Source organism: Mizuhopecten yessoensis, unplaced genomic scaffold, assembly GCF_002113885.1.
Source record: "Mizuhopecten yessoensis strain PY_sf001 unplaced genomic scaffold, ASM211388v2 scaffold716281, whole genome shotgun sequence".
Classification (NCBI taxonomy): domain Eukaryota; kingdom Metazoa; phylum Mollusca; class Bivalvia; order Pectinida; family Pectinidae; genus Mizuhopecten; species Mizuhopecten yessoensis.
In genome coordinates this window covers 177342-199712 of record NW_018480038.1, presented here as the reverse complement: position 1 = coordinate 199712, position 22371 = coordinate 177342, and the positions used below count along the sequence as shown (strand labels likewise).

Below are 22371 nucleotides of genomic sequence, written 5' to 3'. Positions count from 1 at the left end.
CCCCCGGCGGATAAGCGATGACAACATAATCTATATGATTATGAAAACCCGATACACACTTACTTCGTGTAAGCTGATCCGATGTCTAATACAATGACATTCTTATCACTGCTGTAACTTAAACCTTCAAATAACGGCATCTTAGCGATGAAAATCGGAAACGTACAAGGGAAATTGGAAATGCAGACAGCTTATGTCGCCATTTTGCCCTAGCGGACGATAAAAAAGGGACCTAACTCTTAAAGACACGATTTAAGGATGCATGCCACTATTATATTATCAAGTCCATGTATTCATAATTAACGGATTTATATCTAAATAATTGCAGTTAAATATTCTGTTGCTATTTCCTATCTGATGGTAGTGCCACATGTACATCTGTCACTCACTTACGATTGCCATGTTCCACAACTTAACTTTTGTGCTGTTGTCAGACATTTTATATCTAACACTTGTGTTTTTTTGTTGTCATTCTGTATCTGACATTAGTGTTCCCTATTGCCATCCTCTACAATATCATGAAAGTTCTGTATTAACTCTTATAAGGATTCCTGTCCCACTGTTCTGTGGCCATGGTTTGCAGCCCCCCCCCCCCCTTCACCCGTGACCCCTCCTTAACCTCTGTTTAGATAGAACCGTAGTACAGTTGGGCCAGAAATTTCCGTTGACCAGGTAGCTCAATCGATAAGAACAATCTGAAGCCCAGAGTTTGAATCCCGATCAAGCCCAACCGAATTATTTTTTACTCAGAACACTTGTTTATTTTTGTTTGTTTAATATACATCTTTATTATTTCTTATCAGTGATGATTTATCAAAGCCATACCCAGGTCAGAAAAAACAGCATTTTTTAATTAACAGTGTTTGGCTGTGGTACTGAGCGAGTGATCCTAAAAAATAAACAGCCACTACTCCATGACCTTAATCTGTTACCTTACATAATGTGTACATGTGCATTATGTAAGATTTAGCTTCTTTAATATTAAATATGCCATTTGATTTAGTTATCTTCATAACATATTATATCTGTCATTCTTGTAAGAAATATATGCCTTAAATTATGAATCTGTGTCCAGTGCAAATTAAACAAGAGGCCCAGAGGGCCTGTGTCACTCACCTGGATCTTTATGCCCCGCAATGGTACATATGGCTATGGGATGGGGATCTCAACCATTTCAATTTAATCACCCACAAATTAAGTCCCGACCTAAGGTTGGGGCCTGGAACCCAAGGATCAATTCTTATGTCACAATTATGTTCATATTATTATGGGGTTGGGATCTCAACAGTCTTTTGAGTGTTTCAAAGGTATGACCAAGAAATTAAGTCTCTTGGGGTGGGGCTGGACCCCTGCGTCAATTCTTATATCATAATTGTGTCCGTCGTTTGATGCCCAGCAATGGTATGAATGGTAATGGGGTGGGGATCAGGGTCAATTCTAATATATCACGTTTGTGTTTAACTCTTGATGCTCAGCAATTGTATACACTAGTCTAGATAATGTCCAAGTTAAAAATTTCTTTTAGCCCTTTCCCTCAGACGTCAGTCCTTCAACTGCTAAAATTTGAATCCTCAACCACAGAAAAATGCTACTAACCAAATATGATTGATTTCAAGAGAAGAAGTAAGCTTAAAGCAATATGACAAAATTTCCCCTTTTTGGCTCAGCTGCTTAGCCCCTCCATCTGTACAATTTTGAATCCCCACCACCTAAGGGTGCTTTTATTCAAATTTAGTCAAATTCCAATCTGTGGTTTAGAAGAAGTCATTTGAAGAAATTGTTGACAGATGGAGGATGGATGGACACCACAATATGGCATAAACTCACCTTGGTCCTTTGGACCAGGTGAACTCAAAATTGCATTTTTTTTTCTGGTATACTTATAGATTTCTATTTCAATAATTATACTTTCCTTTCTTTTTGAACCAACAACAGTGTTCCGAGTGAAAAAATGCAATGAGGCCTGACCAGGATTTGAACTTTGGACTCCCTGGTTATTGTGCTGTTGCTCTAACCAACAGCTACTTGGTCAACAGAAGTACCTTGGCACAGCTGCTATACAGTGAGCTATTTGGTCAACAGAAGTTCCTGGGCAACGCTTCTATACAGTGAGCTATTTGGTCAACAGAAGTTCCTTGGCACAGCTGCTTTACAGTGAGCAACTTGGTCAACAGAAGTCCCTGGGCACAGCTGCTGTACAGTGAGCTACTTTGTCAACAGAAGTACCGGGGCACAGCTGCTATGCAGTGAGCTACTTGGATTTGAACTTTGGACCCCCTGGTTATTGTGCAGTTGCTCTAACCAACTGCTACTTGGTCAACAGATGTACCTGGGCACAGCGGCTATACAGTGAGCTATTTGGTCAACAGAAGTCCCTTGGCACAGCTGCTTTACAGTGAGCAACTTGGTCAACAGAAGTTCCTTGGCACAGCTGCTTTACAGTGAGCTACTTTGTCAACAGAAGTACCGGGGCACAGCTGCTATTCAGTGAGTTACTTGGTCAACATAAGTACCTGGGCACAACTGCTATACAGTGAGCTATTTGGTCAACAGAAGTTCCTGGGCACAGCTGCTATTCAGTGAGTTACTTGGTAAACAGAAGTACCTGGTCACAGCTGCTTTACAGTGAGCTACTTGGTTAACAGAAGTGCCTGGGCACAGCTGCTGTACAGTGAGCTACTTTGTCAACAGAAGTACCTGGTCACGGCTGCTATACAGTGAACTACTTGGTCAACAGGAGTGCCTGGGCACAGCTGCTGTACAGTGAGCTACTTTGTCAACAGAAGTACCTGGGGACAGCTGCTATACAGTCAGATACTTGGTCAACAGAAGGACCTTGGCACAGCTGCTTTACAGTGAGCATCTTGGTCAACAGAAGTTCCTGGGCAACGCTTCTATACAGTGAGCTATTTGGTCAACAGAAGTGCCTGGGCACAGCTGCTATACTGTGAGCTACTTGGTCCACAGAAGTACATTGGCACAGCTGCTATACTGTGAGCTACTTGGTCAGCAGAAGTACCTGGGCACAACTGCTATACAGTGAGCTATTTGGTCAACAGAAGTTCCTGGGCAACGCTTCTATACAGTGAGCTACTTGGTGAACAGAAGTACCTGGGCACAACTGCTATACAGTGAGCTATTTGGTCAACAGAAGTTCCTGGGCAACGCTTCTATACAGTGAGCTATTTGGTCAACAGAAGTTCCTGGGCAACGCTTCTATACAGTGAGCTATTTGGTCAACAGAAGTCCCTGGGCACAGCTGCTTTACAGTGAGCATCTTGGTCAACAGAAGTACCTGGGCACACCTGCTATACAGTGGAACACAAAAACTAATGAAGAACATCAAAGTTTTACTTTATACACAAACTATATACGCATTAAACTTGCACCGATTGGTTTGTTTGTTGTTAGATGACATCTTGGAAAGGAATGTTCTTTTTTTTAAGATATATGACAGCCAATCAACTTGCACCAGTCTAGGTTGATATTTGTGTAAGAGTTATCTTTCTTACACAGTATTATACAATTATAGCATGGTGATGAGGTCGATACATGGTTTTATCAACCTAGGTTAGCAATATTAACCGAGGACGCAGCTAGTCCTCGGTCAATATTGATAACCTAGGTCGATGCGTCCTCGGTCAATATTGCTAACCTAGGTTGATAAAATCATGTATCGACCGAAATCACCATGCTACAATAGTTTATTATTTTAATTGATTTTTTCAAAATTGAAGAAAAAAATGTAAAAAGATATAGCCATTTTTGTTGTTGCTAAACTCTTGATCACTACTGCGTTTGTCTTTGATAGGCAGTATCAAGCATCCAAGTGACTTCAGTGTTAATCTTGATCATTACTGTGTTTGTCTCCCATGGGGTGTTAATCAAGCATTTAAATGACTTCACAAAAATTCCAGAATCTATTTATAGCAGGTCAATAACACTTTTTCTACCAACTTTTTTGAACACCTGTTCCAGAATCTATTTATAGGAAGTCAATAACACTTGTTCTACCAACTTTTTTGAACACCTGCAAACCACTCAGGTTTATAACTACTTTTACAGGTGGTCACATAATGTTGTTTCAGCCAATCAGAGTCAGCTCAAAATCAATAAAAATAATAATATACTTTATTATACGACTGGTGCTAATTCCTAGCCCTGATTGGAGGAGCGACGTTATGTGACGAGTCTGTGAATATGTTACAGACCTCGTTCTATGAATAGAAAAGTGTTACAGACCTCGACCTACAAATAGAAAAGTGTTTACAGACCGCTACTAAAAATAGGCCTAGGTAAATTACCATCCAGTCTGTAATTCTGTTACAAATTACACTACAATTCAACTACAAATGAATTATCTCATCAAATTCTGAACTATGTGAATATTGATGATGTCGATTGTGCAAATAATATTTACTTGAAATTAAATATCACATGAATTGAAGTCCTTCACTCTGTGGTTCCAAAATGGTCCATGCCATCCATGTGTTTGTGACTTGTAAAAATATTTATAGTGATAGACCTCACCTGAAGTCCATAATTGTAAAGTATTTGTCCGAGAGTGGTCTCCTGTACACATCATTATACCCGTCACTTTTCCCTAGTAGATAAGCATTGTGAGCCATTTATGAGTACAAACACTTATATAGATTAAGCTGTATAATCCAGTACATATATAATTCACACATGGTGTTCATTTGGTTTTAAGTCAAATAAATCAATATGTATAGCTCAGTGCACATGTACCAATCCACTAGTAACACAGCTTTGCATTCATTAGGTTTTATTCAGTCATATACATCAAGTAAAAGGAAGATAACAATACATAAGTCAGGTCAAAACCCAAAATGATAAAGCAATATGTTTACCAATTCAATTCACAATAACCAAGGTTTACACATGAAACATTCTCCTACAAACCCAGGTAGACAACACTTGTGCCTGGTTATCATGGGAAACCAATGTTTTCTGTAAACCCACAAACATAAACCGAGGCATATATGGTTCAGCCCAATTATAAGTAATGGTATTGGTTCTAACTCCAACATGGACCTTTAACGAACCCAGCCTGTTATTACCTGGTTTCAGTCTAGGTTTTTATAACATAAAAACTGTTTGTTTGCATTAAATATTGCCCATTCAACCTTATATTTGACAAAGTATTAACTCTTATCCCATCCTCTTTTCCAAATAAAACGTATAAACACGTATTTACTATGGAAAGTGCATCATTTACTTACAGATCTTCTTCTGACAAGTGTAGTGTGCCTAACTTTACAAGTCATAGCTTTTTATGTTTAAAGGAATACTGAAATACTAGAAAAATGGCTTACATTAGTAAACCTAGCCTGTTGAAACTTCCCAAAATTGCAGGCTTCAGAATTCCGACTGGTTGCCCAAATATTAAAATTTGTAATTATCGGTATGATCAGTGCTAACTGAGCTAATTCAAGACTATGTTGTATTATTGAAAATACATGTAGATGCAAATTTAGACCATATACTTAAATAGTTACATTTTAGACTTCTATAGGGGTTTTCGTAACTTGTTCAAACATAACATATATGTTACTACACACACATGTGCACTTTTTCATGTTAAATACAACCTGACAAATTTCTATCTACCAGCTAATTCAGTCTCCTATTAGACTTTAACCTGAGGCTAGGACAGTTTTTACAGTTTTCAAACAATTATGGAGTTTGTTGTCTTGCCTTTGAACACTTGTCTGTATACTGGTATGAAAGTATCAATATTTGGTTTATGTAAAAAAAAAAAGGAAAAAAAAAAAGAGTCCCAATGGGCCTGAATTGCTCACCTGGTATTAATCTCACACTTGTAATCTTAAAAGTGGACTAAAATACAGCTACAGGCAGAATATCAGTGTTTGATTCATAAGAACATATTAAAAGATTTAAACATATGACCTTGAATGTCGAACAAGGACATTAGGTTGAACAGAGTTTATAGTCTTTCAACCCAGCATGCTTCTGGGAAAATATCAGTACCCTGGACCTTTTGGTTATACAAAGCAAGTCATTTAAAGATTAAAACATATATTGACCACTGTGAACTTGAATATGGGCGTAGGTCATTCATTTGAACAAACTTGGTAGTCCTTCATCACAGCATGTTAATGGTCAAATATCATCACCCTTGGCCTTTTGCTTATTGAAAAGTCGTTTAAAGGTTTAAAACATATTTGACCCCCGTGACCTTGAATATATGTCAGTCATTCATTTTAACAAACTTAGTAGCCCTTCATCCCAGCATGTAACTGGCCAAATATCATGATCCTAGGCCTCTTGGTTATTGAGAAGTTGTTTGAAGATTTTAAGACATTTGACCCATGTGACCTTGAAAGTGGGTCAAGGTCATTCATTTGAACAAACTTAATAGCCCTTCATCCCAGCATGCTACAGGCCCAATATCAGTACCCAGGACCTTTCGGTTCTTCAGAAGTTGTTTGAAGAGTTTAAGACATTTGACCCCTGTGAGCTTGAAAGTGGGTTAAGGTCATTCATTTGAACAAACTAAGTAGCCCTTCATTCCAGCTTGCTACACGCCCAATATCAGTACCTTGGGAATTTTGGTTATTGAGAAGAAGTCGTTTTAAAATTTTAATACATTTGACCCCTGTGACCTTGAAAGTGGGTCAACGTCATTCATTCAAACAAATTTGGTAGCCCTTCATCCCAGCATGCTACAGGCTGGATATCATCACCCTAGGCCTTTTTGTTATTGAGAAAAAGTTGTTTAAAGTAAAATATTGACGCTGGACGCCGCGCCACGAGCTCTCTTGCCCTTCGGGCAGGTGAGCTTAAAACAATAAATAAAGCCAGCACTTAAGAAAGAACTTGTATACACAAAATAAATAGTATTTCATGTTATGTGGGTTAATGACCAACCATTTTGGAAGAGCTATACAAAAGTATTTTTGAACGGTTGATAAAATTTAAATCTTACAATTCTTGCAAGTCTCTACATGAAACTACTGGGCAAAAGGTCCCATAACTTCATCTATCGAGTCAATTCATCATTGCATGTTCTGCTGGATTTACCACAGCTGCTGGACACCCTATATAATAGTATATACACATCATATTACTATTAGTGTGTCCAGCACCTGCGGGATTTACAATGAAAAATGGCACAAAGAGTGAGAATTGGATCATTGGAAGAAGGAGAAACAACATTACAACATGTTTAATGAATAACAATATAGTACACAATAACACTTTCGTTTCAGTGTCAATTCATTTGTCTTTTAAGAAACCAAAATTTAATGCAGCTGACCTTTGACATTGACATTGAGTGAAGTGAAAACATTATAGTGTTACCATGGTAACTGATGATGGTATGATTGGTCCCATTTTCAAACTTAATATGACAGGTTTACTTCAATATCAACCAGGGGCCAGATGTTCAAGGTCTAGATAGCTTTCAAGTTTACAAAACAAAATCAATCAATTTTATATAAAAACAAAATTAAATTTCAAATTCCAAACTAAAACTGCATTTATAGAGATTCAAAATGATTTTCAACCAAAAAGACAATTTCATTAATTTTCAGATTTTTTTCAAACATAACATTTAAAAAAATTGAATGACTCATTTAGCTGACAAAACTTTGAAGATCTGGGCCCAGAATATGATTTCTGTAAATCACAAATGTCACAAGAAATTAACATCAACTTAAGAGAAGTCATTTGTAAATTCAAATATACACAAAATGTAGACATATTGCAAATGTATGATGAGGCACATTTCAACAAGTTTTAAAATAATTATTGTCAACTTTTACAAAGTTAAATCCTCAGAAGAAAATCCAGCAATGATGTATACTTGAGAATGTTTACATTAAATCTGCCCCTAACTGGATCCATGGTCCCGTATAATTCTATTATTTTTATCTTTTTATCAAAGGTAGTACATAAAAGTAGAATAAACAGTGACCTTGACATTTGACTGATCACATCCATATTCATCAAAAATATGACCACTAGAGTGATCAAAATGTATGTGAGGGTGGAATCTTTAGTGAGTAACCATGACATTTCACCGATCACATGCAAATTCAAACTTGTCCAATGTAAACATGCTTATCAAGTTTCACCAAAATCTGTCAAGGAGTATGGCCACTAGGGAGATTTCAACAAGTGTAATGGACAACACCAAATAATACCCTTCACATGATATATCTCAGACAAATCAGTGATTACAGGTTTACATAAGCTACACGAAACACATATGGAGGCATGTCATTTAGCCTGAATTAACCATCTGCATTAAATATCTCCAAGCTTTGTCAATGTATAAAATATCCTGATGAAACAAAAACAAAGTTAAGAAAAATTTGTTGTGAAATATAACGGTTAACAAAATTCACATTCCGTTGCATAGAAATAATAATGGCAGGTACATATCTCTGTAAACATATAATCATTATTCTGTGATCTAATAATTTAGTTGTCTTAAAGAAGACAATGGTTACGTAAACAGAAGTAGGTACAGGTTCATGTTCCAATGTTAACTCTGGTAACTTATAACAGGTGATATCGATGTGGAATTAACAGACTGAATATCATGTCAACAAAGCCTGGCTGTAGATCCATTAGATACTGGATACTTTACTGTTACAAGATGCTTTTGTCTGACCACTGAAAATATTCTGATGTATCTAACAAATCAGAAACAGATACTGTACCAACATCTCAAACTTCACTACACATTTTACTGCTTGTTCTAAACAAATTACTAGATAAACACTTATCTCTTCTGTATTCTTCGTAAAATGTTCTTTCTGGCCTTCTCACCTAAATCACAAAATTAAAATTAACCTATAAAATCTATACCACCCTGCCTTATAGGTAAGTTATAAACCCAATGTCTGTACAAATAGTACTGCCAAGCCTTGTAGGTAGTCACTGTCTTGTCTGTGTAAGTCACTGTCTTGTCTGTGTAAGTCACTGTCTTGTCTCTAAAAATAATACTGCCAAGCCTTGTAGGTAGTCGCTGTCTTGTCTGTGTAAGTAAGTCTTGTTTGTGTAAGTCACTGTCTTGTCTGTGTAAGTCAGTGTCTTGTCTGTGTAAGTCAGTGTCTTGTCTGTGTAAGTCACTGTCTTGTCTTTGTAAGTCACTGTCTTGTCTGTACAAATAGTACTGCCAAGTTTTGTAGAATAGTCAGTCTTGTTTTTACTTGTACACTTTTAAATCTGTTGGTCGAGTCTGTTGATGATCATATGCATATATCTTACCACAGAAATATCACAGCTAGCATACAAAGAGAGGACTGTAACTTATAATATTATAATAAATACTGCAAAATGAGAACCTTTTGCATGAACACTTTTTATTTCATTTTACCACTATATATGATGCCTCCACTTAACAAGACAAAATCCATTTCAAAAGTGATATTATTTTAAAATGTTCACCTGCAAGTAAAGTTAAAACACATCTACACATACAAAATTAAATTCACATAAACATACAATTCAACTTCGTTCAAATTCCATTTAAACTATTGAATGCCACCAATATTTTACATTTTACTATACTGTACGTGTATCGAAACATTATCTTGAATAAATATTTCCAGTCACTCAACACTGCTTAATATATATCACCAACACCACTCAATCAGGTAGAAATTTAGTATAATTTCAATTTTAATTTCTATATATGAAACTATAAACCTGTTTTCAGAGTACCATTTAGGTAAAAGTATATTATTACCATTGAAACATTCATGAAATATGTTTGTCATTTATTTTCTTCATGTGTATTCTTATGTACAGGATTTGAAAAAGAAATTTCAGGGGTTAAACTTAGGACCTATCCAATTCCTTTAATCCAATGCCTTATCAATGTTGCTATCAAGGTATATTAAATGCCCAGTATGAATATGTTACCAAAGTAAGTAAATCAAACCCTTGGGTCATTTTATCTTCTATTTACAAGGGAGATAACTTCAAGTCAAAAGTTTACAATTATACCTTGTGGAGTGGTTCAATTTATTTGAATACGGTAACAGTTTCTGAAACTTAAATATCAAACATATGCCATAAACTATCAAAGAGTAGTGTTGAATCACTTTGACTGAGGTTGTACAGTACTCAGACAAATATCTCAGATGTTGTATACAGATATATTACTGCTACCATTTTTGTAAGTAAATGGATATAACCTTGTAACGGATACAAACCAATTACTAAAATATATCATTAAAGTGAACTGTAAATAACCCAATAACTGAGAACTGACTTCAAGTTAAGTCAGGAATGATCTTTAGACTTTGAGTCTGTGCAGATAATAATAGTTACTTCATAGCAGTTACTTTGGCAAGAAGAAATATCAAGCAGCACTTTATCTGTGTTTCCAGGCTGATTTTAGCAAGTACTTTTAATCACAATTACAGCGTAAGGACATACCGGTTATCCTGTAGGATGGAGAACATTTCACATACCGGTATGTACCTGAATACCAGTATTCTTAAAAAAAAATAAAAATTTATTATTCAAGTTTATGAAGGATGTTATTGTGCTTGAATCAATCTTTGGGTGGAATTTGGAAAAGTATGTCTAAAACACTATGAAGTCACATTCTTTGAAACCAGTCAGTTGTCCCATGAACTTATGTCTGTGATCAAGTTATTATTGTAGCAAAAATATGAAAATAAGCAGGTAACATGTTAAAGTATGATGCAAAAATATGAAATGTTGTTTCATGTAATACACAACCAAACTTTCATTAGCAAAACATCACACAACTTAACAGTGTTGTAAACAATATACAAAGAAAATGAAAGACTGAAACCCTGTGCATGTTTAAGAGATTTGACCTGAAAATAATGTCAAAATTCACCTCATTTCAGTGCCAGTAGATATGCAAGAAATCACCTTTTTACAATCTTTTTCACTCCAATAAAAATCAGACCTGTACCTATTATTAACACAAGACCCTGAAATAATTAAAATATAGTACAATTTAATTTAAAAACTGCAATTTGATTGCAGTGAATGTTTTTTCAGAAGGTTTGGTATGTCTCACAGCCTAAGAACCACCATGTCAGTCTCTGCGACAGATGCTGCAGTAACTAAGCCACCATGTCGGTCTCTGCGATAGATGCTGCAGTAACTATGCTACCATTGAAGTCTCTGCAACAGTTGTTGTAGTAACCATGCAACCATGTCAGTCTCTGCCACAGTTGCTGCAGTAATTATGCCACCATGTCAGTCTCTGCCACAGTTGCTGCAGTAATTATGCCACCATGTCAGTCTCTGCCACAGTTGCTGCAGTAACTATGCCACCATGTCAGTCTCTGCCACAGTTGCTGCAGTAATTATGCCACCATGTCGGTCTCTGCCACAGTTGCTGCAGTAATTATCCCACCATGTTAGTCTCTGCGACAGTTGTTACAGTAAATATGTGTCCAACTCTTTTCCTTTAATAGTATTTGAAATTGTCTGAATTTTTCTAGTTCCATTTTATTTTTGAAGCCATTTAAGCATTTTATGCTATAATAGAGGTTCTGAAAACAGTTTTGTATATATATGATGGAACTAGAACTTGAAACATCACATGACCTTTCACACCTGGTACCATACAACTTATCACACCAGGTACCAGATCACTCGTCACACACTAAGTACTAAACGACTAATCGTGCTACGTCTAGTGCACAGACAATTTACCAACACAAATCTGTCCCAACAGATAAGACCTGTCATCAGTAAGGTCCATTGAGGTTTGTCAAGGGTAAAGAACATCTATAATATCAGTGTTGACTTAAGAAGTGTAGTGTGATATCTGCCTGGCTGGTACACAACAGATATCTACAGTAACAAGTTCATAGCAGTTCTCCACCTGCTGCCAGGGGGCCTTGTAAGCATATATGCCATTTAAAATCTGATATGGTGAATTTTTAACCCTCACTATTCAATAGCATTGTATATTTCAGGTATGAAATTAATTCTTTCTGGAACAACTGTATACATGTAATACCGTGAGTTTGTTGTTACATTAATTTCTCATTTTTTTCTCTACTGGTAATTTTTATTTATGAATCATCATGTAAGATAGTTTCTGCAAAATTCTGTTTCACATAAATTGAAAGTTTGACCACATGGCTTGGCATATGGGTTTGTTTTCCTGTATTGCGTAGATGCAGTCGGCCGTTCACGTTCCTGTACCGGTGATCCTTTTCGAGTGCTATGTTTCTGTCCCTGTACAGTCTTGTGCCATTTCCTCTTTGTTTTTCATTAAACCTGTAAATGATAATGTATTGAGTAATAATATTTTCACATGTGTAATATAACGTTATACAGTAACAGTCGATGATTCATAATGTCACAAAAATTAACAAAACCACTGCGTAGTGGAGCGTTACATGCCCATGATAGATTAGTAAAATTCATTTAACTTGGAAAGAGAAACACTTTTCAGTGGTAACTAAAAACATGCTGTATAAATTTTAGTACTGCATTCTAAATGATTGATATCTGAACCAAAACCAAGGTTTCAACAATGACACTTTCAAAAGTTTCAAAAGGAGTTTAAAGGAATTTCTATTCTATTTTAATCAAGAGATCCCAAAGGGATCCTGGTGCCCACCATCTTAAGATCTTCATTATTTCCATCAAAAATTTCAAATAAGCTGATGGATTACAAAGAGCTATAACTGTGATAATATTTAAGGCAGCAACCCTTTTTATGATTAGCGCATGTATACGATTCTCATCACACAAACATAATCTCAAAAGATTTTGTAAAAACTAGATTTGGTCATCACAAGATAATGTAAATACAAGGACAAACAGATGGTAATGCCAAAGAAAAGATACATTTTACAATGTTAGATAATCATTAATGTGACAAAAACAATTATAGATTTTCTGTTTTACATCAGAATTTGAAAATATTTTATGTATTAGTTTGGGACAGGATTAAGAAGAATGCTGATGAACAATGTAATATGTGCTTACTACACTATATATATATATAGCTCATGTACAATGTAATGTGTTCTTACTACACTATATATATAGCTGATGTACAATGTAATGTGTGCTTACTACACTATATATATATATATAGCTCATGTACAATGTAATGTGTGCTTACAAGAAGGTAAGTTAAGGTTGGATCCACTCTTCACATCGGCTAACATTGCATCCAGTTCTTTCTCAAAATCATCCACAGTGCCACACGATTTTTTGTCTGAAAAAAATGAAGTGAAACACACATATTACTTATATGTAGTAAAATGTACCACACTTCTCTGAATAAACTACTGCATTGATGAATTTAACACCAATCATATCTAACGAACAATAAATGTATGATATATTACATCCATACCTATATGTCCATGAAGAGAATTTCCAACTGTAATCATCACTCATTAAAATGTGTATTCATATATTTTTTTTTATATATTTATTACTTATCTTTGCAAGTATCAACTAACCCCTTCTACATCAACTTACTAGTATTAACAACCAAACTCTCTTTTGGCTGATTGAGCCTAAATTAACTTACCAGTATCAACCAAACTCTCCTTCCCTCCAGCCGAGTCTAGAGCCTAAATTAATTTACCAGTATCTACCAAATCCTCCTTCCCTCCAGCAGAGTCTAGAGCCTAAATTAACTTACCGGTATCAACCAAACACTCCTCCCCTCCAGCAGAGTCTAGAGCCTAAATTAACTTACCGGTATCAACCAAACACTCCTCCCCTCCAGCCGAGTCTTGAGCCTAAATTAACTTACCAGTATCAACCAAACACCCCTCCCCTCCAGCCAAGTCTAGAGCCTAAATTAATTTACCAGTATCTACCAAATACTCCTTCCCTCCAGCAGAGTCTAGAGCCTAAATTAACTTACCAGTATCAACCAAACACTCCTCCCCTCCAGCCGAGTCTTGAGCCTAAATTAACTTACCAGTATCAACCAAACACTCCTTCCCTCCAGCCAAGTCTAGAGCCTTAATCAACTTACCAGTATTAACCAAACACTCCTTCCCTCCAGCAGAGTCTAGAGCCTAAATTAACTTACCAGTATCAACCAAATACTCCTCCCCTCCAGCAGAGTCTAGAGCCTAAATTAACTAACCAGTATCAACCAAATACTCCTCCCCTCCAGCCAAGTCTAGAGCCTAAATTAACTAACCAGTATCAACCAAATACTCCTCCCCTCCAGCAGAGTCTAGAGCCTAAAGGAACTAACCAGTATCAACCAAACACGCCTCCCCTCCAGCCAAGCCTAGAGCCTAAATTAACTAACCAGTATCAACCAAACCCTCCTCCCCTCCAGCCGAGTCTTGAGCCTAAATTAACTTACCAGTATCAACCAAACCCTCCCCCCCTCCAGCCGAGTCTAGAGCCTAAATTAACTTACTAGTATCAACCGAACACTTCTTCCCTCCAGCCTAGTCTAGAGCCTAAATTAACTTACCAGTATCAACCAAATCTTTGCAAGTATCAACTAACCCCTTCTACATCAACTTACTAGTATTAACAACCAAACTCTCTTTTGGCTGATTGAGCCTAAATTAACTTACCAGTATCAACCAAATCCTCCTCCCCTCCAGCCAAGTCTAGAGCCTAAATTAACTTACCAGTATCAACCAAATCTTTGCAAGTATCAACTAACCCCTTCTACATCAACTTACTAGTATTAACAACCAAACTCTCTTTTGGCTGATTGAGCCTAAATTAACTTACCAGTATCAACCAAATCCTCCTCCCCTCCAGCAGAGTCTAGAGCCTAAAGGAACTAACCAGTATCAACCAAACACGCCTCCCCTCCAGCCAAGCCTAGAGCCTAAATTAACTAACCAGTATCAACCAAACACTCCTCCCCCCCAGCAGAGTCTAGAGCCTAAATTAACTTACCAGTATTAACCAAACACTCCTCCCCTCCAGCCGAGTCTAGAGCCTAAATTAACTTACTAGTATCAACCGAACACTTCTTCCCTCCAGCCTAGTCTAGAGCCTAAATTAACTTACCAGTATCAACCAAACACTGCTTCCCTCCAGCCGAGTCTAGAGCCTAAATTAACTTACTAGTATCAACCGAACCCTTCTCCCCCCCAGCCGAGTCTAGAGCCTAAATTTACTTACCAGTATTAACCGAACACTCCTTCCCTCCAGCCGAGTCTAGAGCCTTAATTAACTTACCAGTATCACCCAAACACCCCTCCCCTCCAGCCGAGTCTAGAGCCTAAATTAACTTACTAGTATCAACCGAACACTTCTTCCCTAGTCTAGAGCCTAAATTAACTTACCAGTATCACCCAAACCCTCCTCCCCTCCAGCCGAGTCTTGAGCCTAAATTAACTTACCAGTATCAACCAAATCTTTGCAAGTATCAACTAACCCCTTCTACATCAACTTACTAGTATTAACAACCAAACTCTCTTTTGGCTGATTGAGCCTAAATTAACTTACCAGTATCAACCAAACACTCCTTCCCTCCAGCCAAGTATAGAGCCTTAATTAACTTACCAGTATCAACCAAACACTCCTCCACTCCAGCCGAGTCTTGAGCCTAAATTAACTTACCAGTATCAACCAAACACCCCTCCCCTCCAGCCGAGTCTAGAGCCTAAATTAACTTACTAGTATCAACCGAACACTTCTTCCCTCCAGCCGAGTCTAGAGCCTAAATTAACTTACCAGTATCAACCAAACACTCCTCCCCCCCAGCCGAGTCTAGAGCCTAAATTAACTAACCAGTATCAACCAAACACTCCTCCCCTCCAGCCAAGTCTAGAGCCTAAATTAACTTACTAGTATCAACCAAACACTCCTTCCCTCCAGCCGAGTCTACATCCAAGTTTTCAAGAGCACTAGCTAATTCCTGTGTTAAGCCATTTAATGTCAAGTCAGAGTAAAAATCAGGGTTATTGATGGATAAACCTGGCCCATCTTTTCGACTGCCACAACCGTTGGTTTTCAACCCTTTATTAGGAGCGTCCAGCCTTGTCCAATCACGATCGTTTTCGTAACTACCTATACCAGAGTCCTTTTCTTGTTTGAGTTTATCACAAGGTAAACTTTTAGACAAAGTGTGCATGTCTTGAGAATCGTTACTCACATCATTACTTTTCTCACAATTCTGCTTGGTTTGATCACAATCTGTAATGTCTAACTCCGGTAGACTTCCAGATAACCTGTCAGCTACACTGTCCATGTTACCCGAGTTACAACCCTCCTCTACAGAGTTATCTCCATTCCCTACATCACCTATTGCACTAACGAGGTGGCCAGAAGCCTCCTCACTCTGTTTACTATTATCACAGACACTATCAATTGTCCGCAAGGTAGCAGACTCATTCACTTCTACCTCACTATTGCTGGGAGTCACAAACTCCTCGTTAACACTAGGCTGGCCTTCTCCTTGGTCAGATATGGTGGCATTATTTCCATCAACCTGTGTCACTAAATCATGTGAATCTACAATGTCCTCACATGACTTGCTTTCAGATTCTAAACAAGATTTCTGTATATTTTCCTGGAATGTGAGCTCTCCACTACTTTTCTCGTCTGTTAAGTTGGTGTCGGACACCCCAGTCACTAGTTCATCTATGATGTGATTCACATTTTCTGCCTGTATACTAAGAGTGACATCAGAAGGACTCGTGATGTTTCTGGATGAGAGACCCTGAGACATAACATGCGTTCCATTACTGATGTGAGCGATCAGGTCGTTGGTATCGGAGGGTGACAGGACTGTGTCCAGTCGGGACGAAGCAGAGTGACCAGCACTCATGCCTGCCTGGGAAAGTGGCAGATGAGGCGGCCCTGCCACACGCGACACTGTGAACAGTTTTTTGGCTTTAACTGTGCAGTACTGTGGACTGAGCAGGAGCTCTGCTGGGGGAGTTGCAGCATTTGCCAGGGCTTTATTGGAAGGCAGGACGTTTTCATCCTCATCACCACTGCTTGGCAAGTTCTCTGGCTTAACATGTGGAGAGTCCAGAGTTTTTTGAGCTGCTCTGTCCTCCATGACAAGAAGCATTGGACGCTTTATCTTATCAAACGAAGCAATGGTTTGGGCGTCCTCCTTGGCAGTCTCTGCTGGTTCAATGATGGAGTCTGATCGGCCAGGCCGGGTGTCCTCCTTGATGGTCCTCTCTAGATCAAGTCTCTCCTCCTCCGTCCTCTTACGCGCCAGGCCTTGGTTCCTTTCTAGAAAGTTGTTGATGTCCTGCTGTAGTCGCCTTTGCTGCTCAGCAAAATCCTTCATTCCCTGAAAAATCAGATGTTTACATCTCACGTTAGGTATCAAATTTCAGCTTACAATCATATAGTGTTGAGTATTAAACATAATGGTAACCAAATTGTTCCTGGAAAAATACTCCAGTAGATACAGCTATTAATTTATGTGTTTGAATGTAACAAAGGCATAGTTTAATTTTCACTAAATCTCTTGGAGCCAGTATATTGGCATTCTTTTGAAAAATAACCATGGTGACTTTGTGGGGCAGACACTACTGTTTATCTATGATACATTTCCTTCTCCCTGAAATCAGTTACATGGTTTCTAATCCAAGCACTTATTGAGCTGTATTTTCCCCTGTAATATAACATCTACTGTAAAGTCTACGCTAATGGTACAATTCAAGTTAATGATTGGAATGTTATATGAGGACCTTAGTAGGATATCTGTTAGTGAGTACATTTAGTTACATGTTAAGCGATTTCTCATCAGTGATGTATCGAGATTTGAGAATACCATACAATGTGTATCGATAATGTAATACTGAAGTACCAGCATGTCGATATACCTTCTCCCAGTTCTTGTTCTATTCCACTATACAGTAGTAAAATATTAGAGCAAGCCTAACCAATAAATATTTTAGTGACAACTAAACTGTGGGACACATCACATACTCATTTATAGTACACTCCAGCTTACCGACTCTCGCTTGGTGTCTCGGTCCATGTCCAGTCTTGTAACTGTTTCGTTGACCTTAAGAGCCAGAGACAGGGCCATCAAACCTGCTGTTTTAATCTCGTTCTCTCGAAGGTCCAGTCTCAGCAGCCGCGGACTGTCGGCTATCACCTCCGCTAAGGCCACAGCACCTGTACACACCCAAGTAAATAAATATACAACAATGGGCATAGTGCCCTATCTAACTAGAATAAGCCACTTTAAAGTGCTTTACTGTCACTAAGACATTTAAAGTAACCTACAAGATATACAACACTAGGCATAGTGCCCTATCTAACTAGAATAAGCCACTTTGATTTGCTTTACTGTCACTTGGACATTTAAAGTAACCTACAAGATATACAACACTAGGCATAGTGCCCTATCTAACTAGAATAAGCCACTTTAAAGTGCTTTACTGTCACTTGGACATTTAAAGTAACCTACAAGATATACAACACTAGGCATAGTGCCCTATCTAACTAGAATAAGCCACTTTAAAGTGCTTTACTGTCACTTGGACATTTAAAGTAACCTACAAGATATACAACACTAGGCATAGTGCCCTATCTAACTAGAATAAGCCACTTTAAAGTGCTTTACTGTCACTTGGACATTTAAAGTAACCTACAAGATATACAACACTAGGCATAGTGCCCTATCTAACTAGAATAAGCCACTTTAAAGTGCTTTACTGTCACTTGGACATTTAAAGTAACCTACAAGATATACAACACTAGGCATAGTGCCCTATCTAACTAGAATAAGCCACTTTAAAGTGCTTTACCGTCACAAAGACATTTAAAGTAACCTACAAGATATACAACACTTGGCATAGTGCCCTATCTAACAAGAATAAGCCACTTTGATGTGCTTTACTGTCATTTGGACATTTAAAATAACCTACTAGATATACAACACTAGGCATAGTGCCCTATCTAACAAGAATAAGCCACTTTAAAGTGCTTTGCTGTCACTAAGACATTTAAAGTAACCTACAAGATATACAACACTAGGCATAGTGCCGTATCTAACTAGAATAAGCCCCTTTAAAGTGCTTTACCGTCACAAAGAGATTTAAAGTAACCTACAAGATATACAACACTAGCCATAGTGCCCTATCTAACAAGAATAAGCCACTTTAAAATGCTTTACTGTCACTAAGACATTTAAAGTAACCTACAAGATATACAACACCTGGCATAGTGCCCTATCTAACTAGAATAAGCCACCTTACAGTGCTTTACCGTCACTTGGACATTTAAAGTAGATTTTTCTGATGACAAACACTGAAAATATTGTGTGATAAACTGTTTATCCTCTATATACTACTACCTTATATAATTCTTCGTTTAAAAAAGTCAACAAAACACCATGTTTTCTGGCTGACTTATAAGCTCAATGGTCAACAATTACAAATCCTCAGTCTGTGACAAACGTAAACAAATAGAAGTTTTACACGGAGGAATACAATGAACCTTAAAACTATGTAGTAAAAAAATTATTTTATAATAATCCTATAGTCATTGGCTTTTTCCGTATGCACATTGATGCTTGATATGGTGTTATTATCCTCATAATATTTTTTCGTACCTTTATATTAATTTGTTTATGACGGACTATTTTCTTACACAGATCACTTTTGTGTGGATATCGCTTCCGGTTTAGGATGTCACCCGGTGCGAGCAGACAATGTTTTTTGAGAAAATACGTTCCCAAATGCTGTGAAATGGGAAAACCCATTCTCAAGTTGTTCTCAAGTCGTTTTCACCTTCTTCTTGAGTATTCTCATACTGACAACCCATGGTAATGAATTTATCAAGCTACTGGCAGGTGGTATGAAATGGTATACATAGATTATAATACATGTGTAACACACACCAATAAACATCTGTTACCTTCACATGTGACCTTGGTGCCCTGCAGACCTATTCTCAGGAGAGACTTGGATTTGAGAAGCCCGTCCTTCATCAGGTGGATTCCCTCGTTGGTGACATTGTTATGACCGAGATTTAATGTCTCTACACTATCAGTCGTAGCCTGAAACAAGGAGAATTACTTATAAATCCCCAATATCACACTTCTCAATCCTATTGAAGCTGATCAAATTATGTGCATTCATTGAATAAATTGTTTTAATCGACCACAAAATCAGTAAACAGTAATAATCCCATTCCAGGAAAAGTTTCCAGTTTAAATTTTGCTCCATATTTCAGCATTACAGTATATTTTGCTTCTTACTTTAATGTCAATATCAAGAGATGAAACCTCTCCTGAACCCATGTCTAACTAACCATTGCCTTGCCCACAGCTGTCATGGCGTTGTAGGTGATCTGGTTATTCCAGAAGACAAGTGTCTGTAGCCCATTGCCAAGGTTCTGCTCACACAAACCGTCACACACGTGGCTCGCTCCAATGTCCTGCAAGTACACAATGTCATAAGTATATAACCCTTTACTTATTGTTCGCCACAAACTGTTCATAGCAGTTTACTTTTTGCTCTTATTGCCTGCATGGAAGGTGAATTTGTAAAACAGTGATTGTTAGTACTCAGCTTACTATATGTTATTATACAATTGATGCCCTCATTATGGGGCGACATGACGATTTGACCACCTGAGTCGTCATGTTTCGCCCTCGGCTGACATAACAACTCGAGGGTAGACACATCATCATGTCACTCCATATTGAGGGAATCAATTGTTTTATTATTACGAGAGAAAAAAAGGAAATATAATAAGGCATGAATACCCGGTATACTAGGAGATAAAGTAAAAAGGCAACGTTATTAAATGACAAACATTTATTAAGTTAACTAATGAAACATGTAACATCACAGGTAGTACAGGTAGTTCTTCAAACCAAACCTTTTGTTATGTAGGCCACACGGAGATCAAAGATATAATACTGACGTTTTTCCGGAATAAAGATATTTCAAATCCTCGTCAGATATTTGGGGGTGGTCATCAATTTTCCCATATCCCTTCTTTTTCAAATCACAAAATACGGCTTATTTACGGGTTAGTTATTATACCTGTAAGTGGTGATTCCTGATGAATATGTTAGTTATTATACCTGTAAGTGGTTATTCCTGATGAACATGTTAGTTATCGTACCTGTAAGCGATTATTCCTGATGAACATGTTAGTTATCGTACCTGTAAGTGGTGATTCCTGATAGACGTGTTAGTTATTATACCTGTAAGCAGTTATTCTTGATGAACATGTTAGTTATTATACCTGTAAGTGGTTATTCCTGATCAACATGTTAGTTATTAAACCAGTAAGTGGTTATTCCTGATAGACGTGTTAGTTATCTTTCCTGTAAGTGGTTATTCCTGATGAACGTGTTAGTTATTACCTGTAAGTGGTGAATCCTGATGAACGTGTTAGTTATTACCTGTAAGTGGTTATTCCTGATGAACATGTTAGTTATTATACCAGTAAGTGGTTATTCCTGATGAACATGTTAGTTATTATACCTGTAAGTGGTTATCCTGATGAACATGTTAGTTATCGTACCTGTAAGTGGTAATTCCTGATAGACGTGTTAGTTATCGTACCTGTAAGTGGTAATTCCTGATGAACATGTAAGTAATCGTACCTGTAAGTGGTAATTCCTGATAACTGTTAGTTATCTTACCTGTAAGTTGTTATTCCTGATGAACATGTTAGTTATCGTACCTGTAAGTGGTTATTCCTGATGAACATGTTAGTTATCGTACCTGTAAGCAGTTATTCCTGATGAACATGTTAGTTATCGTACCTGTAAGTGGTTATTCCTGATGAACATGTTAGTTATTATACCTGTAAGCAGTTATTCCTGATGAACATGTTAGTTATTATACCTATAAGTGGTTATTCCTGATGAACATGTTAGTTATCGTACCTGTAAGCAGTTATTCCTGATGAACGTGTTAGTTATCGTACCTGTAAGTGGTTATTCCTGATGAACATGTTAGTTATCGTACCTGTAAGCAGTTATTCCTGATGAACGTGTTAGTTATCGTACCTGTAAGTGGTTATTCCTGATGAACATGTTAGTTATCGTACCTGTAAGCAGTTATTCCTGATGAACGTGTTAGTTATCGTACCTGTAAGTGGTTATTCCTGATGAACATGTTAGTTATCGTACCTGTAAGCAGTTATTCCTGATGAACGTGTTAGTTATCGTACCTGTAAGCAGTTATTCCTGATGAACGTGTTAGTTATCGTACCTGTAAGTGGTTATTCCTGATGAACATGTTAGTTATCGTACCTGTAAGCAGTTATTCCTGATGAACGTGTTAGTTATCGTACCTGTAAGTGGTTATTCCTGATGAACATGTTAGTTATCGTACCTGTAAGCAGTTATTCCTGATGAACGTGTTAGTTATCGTACCTGTAAGTGGTTATTCCTGATGAACATGTTAGTTATCGTACCTGTAAGCA

At 37.5% G+C, this 22371-nt stretch overlaps 1 protein-coding gene across 1 annotated transcript in view; it reads right to left on the bottom strand.

Moving 5' to 3' along the window:
• LOC110442584 overlaps positions 1–22371 on the bottom strand; it is a 48145-nt gene that overhangs the window by 13306 nt on the left and 12468 nt on the right. Inside the window, exons 8-13 of the mRNA XM_021486265.1 lie at positions 20236–20361; positions 19840–19981; positions 17927–18093; positions 15796–17257; positions 13130–13225; positions 64–190 (exon numbers count right to left, since the gene is read on the bottom strand). Of these exons, the coding sequence (XP_021341940.1) occupies positions 64–190; positions 13130–13225; positions 15796–17257; positions 17927–18093; positions 19840–19981; positions 20236–20361 (2120 nt within the window). The remainder of the gene's footprint in view (positions 1–63; positions 191–13129; positions 13226–15795; positions 17258–17926; positions 18094–19839; positions 19982–20235; positions 20362–22371) is intronic.